The 13,470-nt window shown below is 39.8% G+C and overlaps 1 protein-coding gene across 2 annotated transcripts in view; it reads right to left on the reverse strand.

Annotated features, from left to right (window-relative positions):
• The window catches only part of KCNMB4 (potassium calcium-activated channel subfamily M regulatory beta subunit 4), a 77,409-nt gene that overhangs the window by 9,250 nt on the left and 54,689 nt on the right, over nt 1-13,470 (reverse strand). The window contains exon 3 of one of the 2 annotated variants that reach the window (XM_061129971.1): nt 5,964-7,509. The exons of the other annotated variant lie outside the window; for it this stretch is intronic. Within the exon in view, the coding sequence (XP_060985954.1) occupies nt 7,455-7,509 (55 nt within the window). The 3' untranslated portion in view covers nt 5,964-7,454. Of the gene's footprint in view, nt 1-5,963; nt 7,510-13,470 lie in introns of those variants that run through there. 2 annotated transcript variants of the gene reach the window in all.

Raw genomic sequence — 13,470 nt, forward strand, 5'->3', positions numbered from 1 at the left:
ATCCTTCATCTTGCCTCTTCTCTAATCATTTATCGCTTTCTTTTCTTTTTTTTAAAGATGCCATAAGCCCAAGTTCTAATCACCTCTTTGAATCTCATCACTGAGTGCTCCCTTGTATACACAGGTGTACATGTTAATAGACTTCTCTGTTTAATCAGTCTTTTTTCAGTCTGATTTACAAGGCCCCAGGCAATGAACCTCTGGAGTAGGAAATGGCAACCCACTCCAGTATTCTTGCCTAGAAAGTTCCATGGACAGAGGAGCCTGGTGAGCTATAGTCTATGGGGTCTCAAAGAGTCAGACAGTCTGAGCATGCACATATACACAAGAAATGAACCTAAGCTGGGTAGAAGGAAAAACAGCTTTTCCTCCACTATAGGAAAAACTTATTTCTCTGCAGAGTAATGCTTAAGTCCACATTCAGTTATAGGTTTTACTGAGATTATCTCTAAATTGTCTTCATGATATAAAGTCTGGCTCTTTCAAACTGGGCAGTTAGTGCCTTAATGGAAGGGAATCCCCAACTCTGCCCCAGCTTCCTGCAATGTTATGAGGCAGACTTCAGATGAGTTATCAAAAATTATTCCCAAGGGGATTTGGGCTTAGCATTCAGTTTTCCATAATTCCATAATAGTGAGACTAAAGGGAAACATTGGGGAAAAAAAAAAAAGAATCACTGTTTTCAGCATTTGCAAACTAGATAAATGGCTTGATGAGATCTGAATATTATGTATTAAAATAAGCATGGGGATGAGGATGTAGGCAATAAGCAAAAATCAAAAATAAAAAAGGATGACTACTTTGTATCTGAAGACTTCAAAGAAGTAAGCAAGAGATTTCTTTGGGGTTGCATAGATATGCTAATGGAAAGCACTTCTACGCCCTGAGGAGGGTGCAGACAAATATCATAAAATGAGAGTAAGTGCTGTCTGCGCGTTCCCTTAAAAATACTTTCCTAAGGGTTGGACTTACCCTGAATAGAGCTTTGAAAGTATATTGTGAAAACAGTAACCGGCATTTATTATGTGCTTACTACCCTCCAGGTACTCTGGTAGAATATTTAATCTGACTTCATCCTTAAAATAACCCTGTGCTGGAAGAATTTTTAATTGGCACTTTACAATCAAAGAAACTGAGGCAAGGAAAAGTTGGTTTTCCCAGACTTCCCTGGCGGTCCAATGGCTAAGACTCCACACTCCCAATTCAGGGGGCTCGGATTCGATCCCTGTTCAGGGAACTAGATCCTATGTGCTGCAACTGAGAGTTCACATGCTGCAACTAAGGCCTGGTACAGCCAAATAAATAAATATTAAAATACAGAAAGAAAGGTTAGTTTTCCCAAGTTTACACAACTTATAATGACACAACAATTTGAAATTCTATCAGTATGATTTTTTTTTTTTTTTGAATTTATTTATTTTTTTTTTTTTCTTTTTTAATTTTTATTATTATTATTTTTTTTTTCCCAGTGGGTTTTGTCATACATTGATATGAATCAGCCATGGATTTACATGTATTCCCAATCCCGATCCCCCTTCCACCTCCCTCTCCACCCGATTCCTCTGGGTCTTCCCAGTGCACCAGGCCCGAGCACTTGTCTCGTGCATCCCACCTGGGCTGGTGATCTGTTTCACCATAGATAGTATACATGCTGTTCTTTTCAAATATCCCACCCTCACATTCTCCCACAAAGTTCAAAAGTCTGTTCTGTGTTTCTGTGTCTCTTTTTCTGTTCTGCATATAGGGTTATCGTTATCACCTTTCTAAATTCCATATACATGTGTCAGTATGCTGTAATGTTCTTTATCTTTCTGGCTTACTTCACTCTGTATAATGGGCTCCAGCTTCATCCATCTCATTAGGACTGGTTCAAATGAATTCTTTTTAATGGCTGAGTAATATTCCATGGTGTATATGTACCACAGCTTCCTTATCCATTCATCTGCTGATGGGCATCTAGGTTGCTTCCATGTCCTGGCTATTATAAACAGTGCTGCGATGAACATTGGGGTGCACGTGTCTCTTTCAGATCTGGTTTCCTCAGTGTGTATGCCCAGAAGTGGGATTGCTGGGTCATATGGCAGTTCTATTTCCAGTTTTTTAAGAAATCTCCACACTGTTTTCCATAGCGGCTGTACTAGTTTGCATTCCCACCAACAGTGTAAGAGGGTTCCCTTTTCTCCACACCCTCTCCAGCATTTGTTGCTTGTAGACTTTTGGATAGCAGCCATCCTGACTGGCGTGTAATGGTACCTCATTGTGGTTTTGATTTGCATTTCTCTAATAATGAGTGATGTTGAGCATCTTTTCATGTGTTTGTTAGCCATCTGTATGTCTTCTTTGGAGAAATGTCTGTTTAGTTCTTTGGCCCATTTTTTGATTGGGTCATTTATTTTTCTGGAATTGAGCTGCAGGAGTTGCTTGTATATTTTTGAGATTAATCCTTTGTCTGTTGCTTCATTTGCTATTATTTTCTCCCAATCTGAGGGCTGTCTTTTCACCTTACTTATAGTTTCCTTTGTTGTGCAAAAGCTTTTAAGTTTCATTAGGTCCCATTTGTTTAGTTTTGCTTTTATTTCCAATATTCTGGGAGGTGGGTCATAGAGGATCTTGCTTTGATTTATGTCGGAGAGTGTTTTGCCTATGTTCTCCTCTAGGAGTTTTATAGTTTCTGGTCTTACATTTAGATCTTTAATCCATTTTGAGTTTATTTTTGTGTATGGTGTTAGAAAGTGTTCTAGTTTCATTCTTTTACAAGTGGTTGACCAGTTTTCCCAGCACCACTTGTTAAAGAGGTTGTCTTTTTTCCATTGTATATCCTTGCCTCCTTTGTCAAAAATAAGGTGTCCATAGGTTCGTGGATTTATCTCTGGGCTTTCTATTCTGTTCCATTGATCTATATTTCTGTCTTTGTGCCAGTACCATACTGTCTTGATGACTGTGGCTTTGTAGTAGAGTCTGAAGTCAGGCAGGTTGATTCCTCCAGTTCCATTCTTCTTTCTCAAGATTACTTTGGCTATTCGAGGTTTTTTGTATTTCCATACAAATTGTGAAATTCTTTGGTCTAGTTCTGTGAAAAATACCGTTGGTAGCTTGATAGGGATTGCATTGAATCTATAGACTGCTTTGGGTAGAATAGCCATTTTGACAATATTAATTCTTCCAATCCATGAACACGGTATGTTTCTCCATCTGTTTGTGTCCTCTTTGATTTCTTTCATCAGTGTTTTATAGTTTTCTATGTATAGGTCCTTTGTTTCTTTAGGTAGATATACTCCTAAGTATTTTATTCTTTTTGTTGCAATGGTGAATGGTATTGTTTCCTTAATTTCTCTTTCTGTTTTTTCATTGTTAGTATATAGGAATGCAAGGGATTTCTGTGTGTTAATTTTATATCCTGCAACTTTACTGTATTCATTGATTAGCTCTAGTAATTTTCTGGTAGAGTCTTTAGGGTTTTCTATGTAGAGGATCATGTCATCTGCAAACAGTGAGAGTTTTACTTCTTCTTTTCCTATCTGGATTCCTTTTACTTCTTTTTCTGCTCTGATTGCTGTGGCCAGCACTTCCAACACTATGTTGAATAGTAGTGGTGAGAGTGGGCACCCTTGTCTTGTTCCTATCAGTATGATTTTTAAACCTGTACTATTTACTCCTTGGCCAGCTTTTCTCAAATTGGAATCACCTTGCTTTTTGCTGAAATGTAGCTTCCTGGGTTTCAATCCCTGGTTTAATATATCAGAATTGGAGGTTGCAGTATCCAGAAATATGCATTTTTAAGAAGCTCCTGTGCGATTCTAATACCTAATAAAGTTTAATAAGCCCTGTGAAAAATTCTATTAGTTAAAAAAAAATGAGGGTGAAACATGAGGCTGTTTAGCTGGCTATTTCTGAAACTGCCTAATTGATCCTTCAGTCCAGTTTCATGACCGCCACATACTTTTGCGCATGTGCACTGCACAAAATGTGCCCTGTGGGACTTCCCTGGTTGTCCAGAGATTAAGACTTTGCCTTCCAATGCAGGGATTGCAGGTTTGATCCCTGGTCAGGGAGCTGAGATCCCAGATGCCTTGCCGCCAAAAAACCAAAACACAAAACAGAAGCAATACTGTAACAAAGTCAATAAAGATTTTTAAAGTGGTCACATTAAAAAAAAATTTTTTTTAAATAAGATAAAGGTGCTCTGAGATAAGACAGGAGGGGAGCAGGGGGGCTGGTAATGGGAGGAGAGATAGGGGTGGAAATCTAGATCGGAATGCTAGATTTGCCTAGGGTTGGGGGGTGGTGGTCCTTTGTTCTAATTGGTAAAAAAGCACCCTATAGCCTAGAAACTGACCTAGTGATACCAGACAGGAAGACAAAGATTTGGTATGTATCATCCTCAATTAAAAAAAACTGATTCCCTTTGACTTTGTATCACCAAAGGAGATTTCTTCCACCCCACAATGCTTGTTCTGTTGGCTAACAAGGAGAAAAAATGTTGACAATCTCTTTTTTTAATGGACTGGAAAATTTCTTAAACTCATCTTAACCAGTTCACATAAAAATCTGAACTGCATTATAATTTACTAGCATGACATGATGGTAACGGTCCTCACTGAAACACAAGACGATCTCCTTCAAAGTGCTTTCTCCATGAAGATCTTATCGGAAACAGAGATCTTTCTAGATTTATGATCACACGTACTTCTTACATGAGCAGAGAGACGTTTCCTATGGGCCGCTAGAATTTTCTCATTTCCAGCAAGACTATGTTGACTTTTTTTTGTGCCAATCAGACCTTTCATGCTTTGTCTTATTTTCTCCACACTTTTCTAATTTATTTTACCTTGCAAAATTCTGTGAATCTTTAGAGCACTCATTGAACCTTTCTTAGAATAGGCATGTGTTAATTATGTACATTTATACATCAGGTATACAATAAACATTGGAAATTATGTTAGTTGCCAAGCTTTACCCATACTACTATGAGAAAGAATATGCTACCTCACTACTGAAAATTGCACTTAAGTATTTTGATGAAATCTCATTTCAAAGTCTATAAATGCCTCATCATTATCACAATCACAATAATTCTGCAGGCATAATGTCAGTTCATATATGCCAGGCCTCTGGTACAGCGGCATAGCCAAATGACATAAAAAAGGTCATGATTTCATCTTTTGAACCTTTTAAAGAGGTTCTATCTATTCCTGCTCTAAATCTTGTTTATTATTGGTAACATGACCTACTTAAAAAAAAATCTGAAAAAAAAAAAACTGAAACAGATAAAAATAAAAACAAAAAACTTAAATACAATAAAATCTTTAAACTGACAGTAAAGAAGAAGTAAAATGTGATTAGGATGGAAATAAAACAGAAATCGCAGGCTAAGAAAAACTCCTGCCTTAAAGCAGAAGTGGAACTTACCTCTCGAGCATCCCAGTGCCCAAGGAAAAAGGAACAGAGATGAGTTACACGTTGTCATTATATAAAAAAAGGAAGTCTGTCAGTTCACCAGATTGAAATTTTTGCTAGGGCTAACCACCATAAATTAGGTTGTGTGCATTTTTACATGAAGCAATCTGTATAACACATTTAAAGGCCCTTAACAGCAGGTTTACAAAGTTGGCTAATGAAACCATGTTAGGGGTTTTCAAATACTGATTTCAAGGTCTCCGTTCTCCTGAGGTTTTAAATAAGTTTCCAGGTGAGGTTGATGATTACTCACACTTGGTAATACCTGACCTAAACATTATTTTACTCCCAGTTTTACTGTAGTATAATATACATACAACAAACTACACACACTTAAAGTATACAATCTGACGAGTTTCACAGTATACACCTGTGAAACCATCACCAAAATCAAGCTGGTAGATGTATCCCCTGCCGCCAAAGTTTCTTTGTACCCTCTGATAAGCCCTCCCTGTCCCCCATACCCACACCTCCTACCAACAATGCTTTTTAAATATCAAATGTATCAGTCTGGTTTTTCACAATAACAAGAGCAAGTCGTTCAAGACTGAGATCACTGGAAAGCAGTCTCGGTTATGGGTTGAAAGGAGAGTCTTCTGTCAGGATAGATTCCTGCCACTGAAGTGACAACATATTTTATATTGAATACTGAAGAACCTGACATGTATTCATTCCCAGAGAGCTTTGTTTGCATGGAGTTGGGCTTCAGACAGTGTTTGAAAGTTTTCTATAAAAGTCTCTAATGTATAGACAAATATTCAGTTGATATAAATCCCTGGCAGTTTCGTGGTTAAGACTTGGTGCTCTCACTGTCGCGGGCCCTGTGTCTGATTCCTGGTTGGGGAATTAAGATCGCACAAGCTGCGCAGCATGGCCAAAAATAAATAAACGAAAAAAATAAAAACAATCCAAATATTCAGTCGAATTGCCACAGGTGTGAGGTGGCTATGGCACACAAGATTTTCAGGTAGGAACTCTTATTTAATCATTGATACCCAATCTGTAAAACTTTGATGTGGGTATTCTTAAATGTTTCTGTTTTCAGCAACATTGAAACTTAAATGTTTCAAGTTTCAGAGCACATGTCTCTACCCATGTGCTTTCTGCTGCTGCTGTTAAGTCACTTCAGTGGTGTCCGACTCTGTGTGACCCCAGAGACTGCAGCCCACCAGGCTCCCCCATCCCTGCGATTCTCCAGGCAAGAATACTGGAGTGGGCTGCCATTTCCTTCTCTAGAAGACCAAATCAAAATGCACCCCATGAAGAAACTGACTTGATCCACTGATTAGTGATTTTTTAAAAAATTGTTTGCTACTTATAGATGTTGAAGATTAGCCAATAAAAACACTGAATTTGGTTTTGGCGTAATTGAGCTGTCCTTACTAAGAGTAATTAACCAATGTGTTTATTTAGTTACTGTCTGAAGCAATTACAAGAACTTGGCAAGGGAGGATGAAAGCATGTTAATTGTCCTCTCTTATACAGGATTGTATATCTTCTTATGCAATCACAGGAAGGCACCTGAACAGCTGATCCAGAAGATGTATGAAGTTATTGCTATAAATTACAGTAGGAAATGGGGACCAGAATACAGACCCTTTATAGTATTCTTTATGGTGATCTGCTGTGTGGTGAGCCCATTTTTGTCCACTTGCGTTCAGCTATGATACTGTGATATGGGCTTGTTTTTTTTTGGTTGCTCTGTATCTTCCTTCCAGAATGTGGGCTTTCTCTGGTCACAGTGAGTAGGGAACACTCTCTAGTCGTGGTGCCCAGGTTTCTCATTGCAGTGGCTTCTCCTGTTGCGGGCGGAGCACGGGCTTCAGTACTTACAGTGTCCGGGCTCTCGAGCATAGGCTCAACAGTTGAGGTGCACAGGCTTCGTCGCTTCATGGCATGTGGAAGCTTTCCAGCCCAGGGATCAAACCCACGTCCCCTGTCCTGGCAGGTGGATCCTCATCCACGGTACTACCAGGGAAGTCCTGTGATTAGGGCTTCTAAAAGCTTGAGAGGTATTCTACTGACATCATGGCTTTACTCCAAAGATGGCATCTATTAGGGTGAAAGGTTGATTATAGGTCTATAAATGTTATAAACATCCTTATATTTTCTTAGCTGTTTTCTCCAATTAGATGAACTTAGAGACGTAAATGTTTTCTTTATTTATAATCAGAGGATAATTGCTTTACAATATTGTGTTAGTTTCTGCCATACATCAACATGAATCAGCCACAGGTATATATATATCTCCTCCCTCTTGATCCTCCCTCCCACCTCCCACCCCATCCCACCCTTCTAGGTTGTCTGGAGTAGTGATGTTTTTTTAAAAAATATTTATTTGACTGCATGGGGTCTTAGATGTGGCATGAGGGATCATCAGTCTTCACTGCAGCATATGGGATTTTTAGTTGCAACATGTGGGATCTAGTTCCCTGACCAGGGATTGAACCTGGGCTCCCTTCATCAGGAGCTTGGAGTCTTAGTCACTGGACCACCAGGGAAGCCCAACAGTAATGTTTAATTGTATAAGAGTTGTTCCTCAGCTTGCCTGTTCTTCATGCAGGAAATTACATCAAGACCCAAACCTGCATTTTCCAGAAAGAAAAATCTGCACTGAGCCTTGGCAGGATATACAGCAAACTGGCAGGTGTGATATTTTGGAGCAATAAAGGGTTACATTAATTATAAATAGGAAAAGATTACACTTTAAGTCCACCCTGATGGAGAGTTCTAAGTAATGCTGCAAGTATAGCACCATCTTTCAGCATATGAATTTGAGTTAGAAAAACCTGGGCTTAAATATGGGCTTTACAGCTTGCTAACTACATGGTCTGAAGAAAAATACTTAATACCTTTGAGTCTTAATTTTTTCACCTGTAAAATGGGTATAATAATATCTACCATATAGGATTCTCCTGAGGAGTAAATGAAATAATGCACACGAGGTATGTAGGCAGATAGCTGCCTAATAGTGAGCATTCAACATTCCATAAGAGGTGGTATTGTTAATGACTGTCATTACAAATTTGGGGCACACAACTCAGAAAATGATTTTAAAATGTTGGCAGTAACATATCTTCCACAAATACCTTCTTCAGTCTAAGACTCCCAGGCTGAAGTCATAGCAAACTCTTTTAATCAAGTTAGAACTCCTTTTGGTATAGATAACCTCATTTTCCTCAGGTTTCTTTGGCTCTTGTAGTCATCATTCCAGTCCTACACAGACAGGTTTAAAGGCAGCAGTGTGAAGAAAGAGGATAGAAGGAGACTTCCTTGGAGGTCCAGTGGTTAAGACTCTGTGATGCCACTGCAGGGGCCACGGTTTCAATCTCTGGTGGGGGAACTGAAATCATGCATGCCATACAGTGAGGCCAAAGCAATTTTTTAAAAAAGAAAGAAAAGAGAATTCGTTTAACAAGCTAGTGATTACAGTTGCCCCCCAAAAGCTCAGGGGTTAGGGGTACTAACATCCATATAGTCAAAAATCCCTATATAACTTTACACTTAGTCATTCTATCCCAAGTTGCTCATCCATGGATTCAGCCAACTGCAGGTACCACAGTATTTATTGAAATAAAATCCATGTATAAGTGGACCTGTGCAGTTCAGACCTGTGTTGTTCAGGGTCAATTATACTTTCCATTCTGGTATATGTATCTTGAATAGAGATATGCAAGGGAAAAAAAATCAGTAACACTACTTGCTTGATTAGGAACACAAATGGAAGTTATCCCCTAAATGTATCCCAAGCCATCATTTAGCAACATTAAATTATTATAGTGGTTAGGCTTATTTAGCAAACATTTTCCTACTCATTAGGATGATTGTCCCTACAGATGCAGCCCAAATAACTGTCTCAATCCAGCTCTTCTAAGGCAGAGGCCTAGGAAAACCATGGCAATCTTGTGCTCCCAGAGTAAAAAACTTCTTTTAAGTTTTTATTCACTCTAGGTAGTAATTATTTTTAATACATCTATCTGTTTTCCCAGCCTGAGTCTAAGAACCCTGAAGTCATTAGGGGTAATCCTTGCCTGAGAAAATCTCTCCTGCGTCTTCAAGAAAAAAAGAGGGATTATTGGTCAAGACTTGCAAACCAAGAGGATGCTTATTACTTTTTGCCTTTAAAAAGGGCAAATCAATGAATCGATTTTATCCTACATTCAGCTTGGCATAATTATAAATCCTCTGTTTTTGCTGTTCACTTTGTTTTTTAAAAAAACTTTTTGTTTTGTTTTGGGGTATAGCCGATTGACAATATTGTGACAGTTTCACATGAACAGCGGGAGGTATGACTCAGCCATATATATACATGTATCCATTCTTCCCCCAAATTCCCCTCCCATCCAGGCTGCCATATAACCTTGAGCAGAGTTCCATGTGCTATGCAATAGGTCTTTGTTTAAATCCTTTGTTTTGTTCCATTTAAAAAATGGAAAAATAATTTAAACTATCTAGATAGTCTCTAAGGCAGAAACCTAAGACTGCATTAAATCTGCATGAAATCCTTTCCTTTTCCACCCACCTCTGTGAATCGCTCAGGAAGAGTCACCTGTATCTGTGACTGTGAGAGCTAGAGAGCATGACTTTCAGCTCCCTGACAGCATCAAAGAAGAGGACCAGTCTGTAAAGTGGAGGACGGTGTTGGCCCAGTACTTCCTCTGAGCTTTTCCTAAGAAAAGCCATTCTTTGGGGGTAATTTGGCTTGTGGGCCTCTGAATTACCAGGTAAGCTATTTATTTCACACAGAGCTGTGTTTTCTGGCCAGAGTGCTTAAATTTAAGATTTAAACAGAAATAAACTAGAGAAAGGAAGACATCTATATTCTATTTAAGACAAACTGTTCCCATAATAGTTCTTACCTGTGTACCCTACTTTGTAGTTCCAATTTTAAAGTGAAAATCTAATACTATTAAAAAAAAAAATCAGTGTGGAAAAGATGGGTTATTCAATAAATTGCGTTGGGACAAGACTGACCATTTGGGGAAAAGGCATTGGTTCTCCATCTTATTCTTTACCAAAAAAAAGAAAAGAAAAGTTCCAGATGGATTGAAAACCATGAATGCTCTAGAAAAACACCTGAATGTTTAAAAATAACATTGGAATGAGAAAAACAAAAGGTCTTTGTAATGGAGTTTTTTTTGATACAAATATGTCCCAAGTATTCTACTGGACTTACTTATACTAAGAAGTTACTAATTGTTTATCAGAAATTAAAATTTAACTGGATTTCTTGTATTTCAGTTCACTAAATTTAGCAACCCTAATTTCTAAGACATGAAATATAGAAACTATAGAGAAAATATGGATGATCCAATTATAGAAATGTATACATTTTTGTATCACCAAAAAACTCCACGAAGACCATTGGTCAAATAAAAACAACTAGCTAATAAAAATAAATCACTTTTCAGATGAAAAAGATACTCAATTCTTTAATAAAAGAACAGGTAGTGTCAGTGGCCAAGATGGTGGAGTAGGAAGACCTTGAGCTCACCTTCTCCCAAAAGCATCCAAAATAACAACTATTTACAGAGCAACAATCCATGAGAACAATGCAAAGACAAGCAGAAACGATTTTCCACGGCTAAAGATATAAAGAAGGAACCACACAAGATGGGTAGGAGGAATGGAGCTGACAGAGTCAGAATTCACAAGCTCGGGTGCTGCTGCTGCTAAGTCGCTTCAGTCGTGTCCGACTCTGTGCGACCCCATAGACGGCAGCCCACCAGGCCCCTCTGTCCCTGGGATTCTCCAGGCAAGAACACTGGAGCGGGTTGCCATTTCCTTCTCCAATGCATGAAAGTGAAAAGTGAAAGTGAAGTCGCTCAGTCGAGTCTGACTCTTCACGACCCCATGGACTGCAGCCCACCAGGCTCCTCCATCCATGGGATTTTCCAGGCAAGAGGACTGGAGTGGGTTGCCATTGCCTTCTCCAACAAGCTCGGGTAGACCACTCACAAACAAAAGGATAATCACAGTTGCAGAGACTCTTCCCAGAGTGAGAGGTCTGAGCGCCACACGGAGCTCCCCAGCCTGGGGGTCCTGCCCTGAGGAGACAAGCTTCCAGAACATCTGGCAGTGAGGACAGTGGGACCCGACCACAGGATAGCTGGAGCACTGCAGGAAACGCAGACTCTGTGCTTCAAGACGCGCAAAAGCATCCTGCTCTGAGTGCCAGCCCAGGGGCAGTGCTTTGAGAGGAGCCTAGAAAAACCCACGTGCTGGTCCTGGAGAGCCTCCTGGAGAAGAAGAAAGCAACTGGAACCACCCCCGGGGACACCGACACTGGTAGGAGGCGTTTGGGGAGTTCATTCTCCCACGAGGACACTGGTGCGGGTGACTGCCGTTCTGGAGTCTTCCCTAGCCTATTACTGCTAGGGGAGTATGTGCCCCCCAGCAGGCCAGGGCAAGCCCTGAGTCCTCCACAGCAGGGTGGCTATCATACAAGGCAGGGTCTGACAGCCAGCTGGGGTGGGGCTAGCCCCACTTACCACTGCATCCACCGTGGTCGGCCCTATCACAGCAGATGGATGGATGTAGCCCAGAGTATAGCTCTGGTGGCTAGGACCTCCTAAGACCTCTCTTCCATAGGATAGAATTTCGTAGGATCAGAGGATCGAACCTCACAGGACGTCTCTTACATGCTGCCATTTTTCGACATCAGGAAACAACCCACCTACCCGAAAGTGAAAGTCTCTCAGTCGTGTCCAACTCTCTGCAACCCCATGGACTATACAGTCCGTGGAATTTTCCAGGCCGGAATACTGGGGTGGGTAGCCTTTCCCTTCTCCAAGGGATCTTCCCAACCCAGGTCTCCCACATTGCAGGTGAGCCACATTTACCAGCTGAGCCACAATCAGGAAACAACCCACCTACCTAATACAGACAAACAAACATAGAGAATGAGGTAAAATAAGGCAACAGAGGAATATGTTCCAAACGCAGGAATAAGAAAAAACCTCAGAAAAAGAACTTTTGAAAGTGGCAAAAGCAAGCTACAAATATTTAAAGGTAATGATCATGAGATCAACAAACTCAAGAGAAGCATGGAAGAACAAAGTGAGAATTTTAACAAAGGATTAGAAAACCTGAAGAACCAAACAAAGCTGAAGAATACAATAGTTGAAAGAAAAAATACACTAGAAGGAATCCACCGTAGAGCAGACGATACAGAAGGCTTCCCAGGTGGTTTAGCAGTGAAGAATACAGCTGCAGTGCAAGACAGAGGTTTGATCCCTGATTTGGAAAGATCCCCTGCAGAAGGAAATGGCAACCCACTCCAGTATTCTTGCCGGGGAAATCCCATGGACAGAGGAGCCTGGAGGGTAGGGGCTACAATTCATGCAGTTGCAAAGAGTTGGAAATGACTTAGTGACTAAACAACAACAAAATGATACAGAGGAACAGATCAGTGAGTGACCTGGAAGACAGACTAGTGAAAATCACCCAAACTGAACAGAAAAAAGAAAAAAAAAATTTTTTTTTTTAAATGAGGATAATTTAAGGGACTTCTGGGACAACATCAAGCAAATTAACATTTCTCTTAGAAGGAGAAGAAAGAGAGAAATGGGGCAAACTTATTTGAAGAAATATTAGCTGAAAACATCCATAACTATAAAAGGAAACAAACATCTAAGTCTAAGAATCACAAAGTCCCAACAAGAGGAAACCAAAGAAGTTCACACTGAGAGACACTGTAATTAAAATGGCTAAAAGACAACTTTCTCACACCATAAACTCAAAACGTAAGACCTGAAACCTTAGAACTGCTAGAAGAAATCACAAGCAGTATGTTCTTTGACATGGATCTTAACAACAGTTCTTTTGGATAAGGCTTCTCAGGCAAGGGAAACAAAAGAAAAACTAACAAATGGGGCTACACCAAACTAAAAAGCTTTTGCACAACATAACAAAAGCCTACTAAATGGGAGAAGATATTTGCTAGTGATCTATCTGACAAGGGGTTAATATCCAAAGTACACAAAAAACTACAGCTCAACATCAAAACAAAAC

The sequence above is a fragment of the Dama dama genome, chromosome 3, assembly GCF_033118175.1.
Source record: "Dama dama isolate Ldn47 chromosome 3, ASM3311817v1, whole genome shotgun sequence".
NCBI lineage: Eukaryota > Metazoa > Chordata > Mammalia > Artiodactyla > Cervidae > Dama > Dama dama.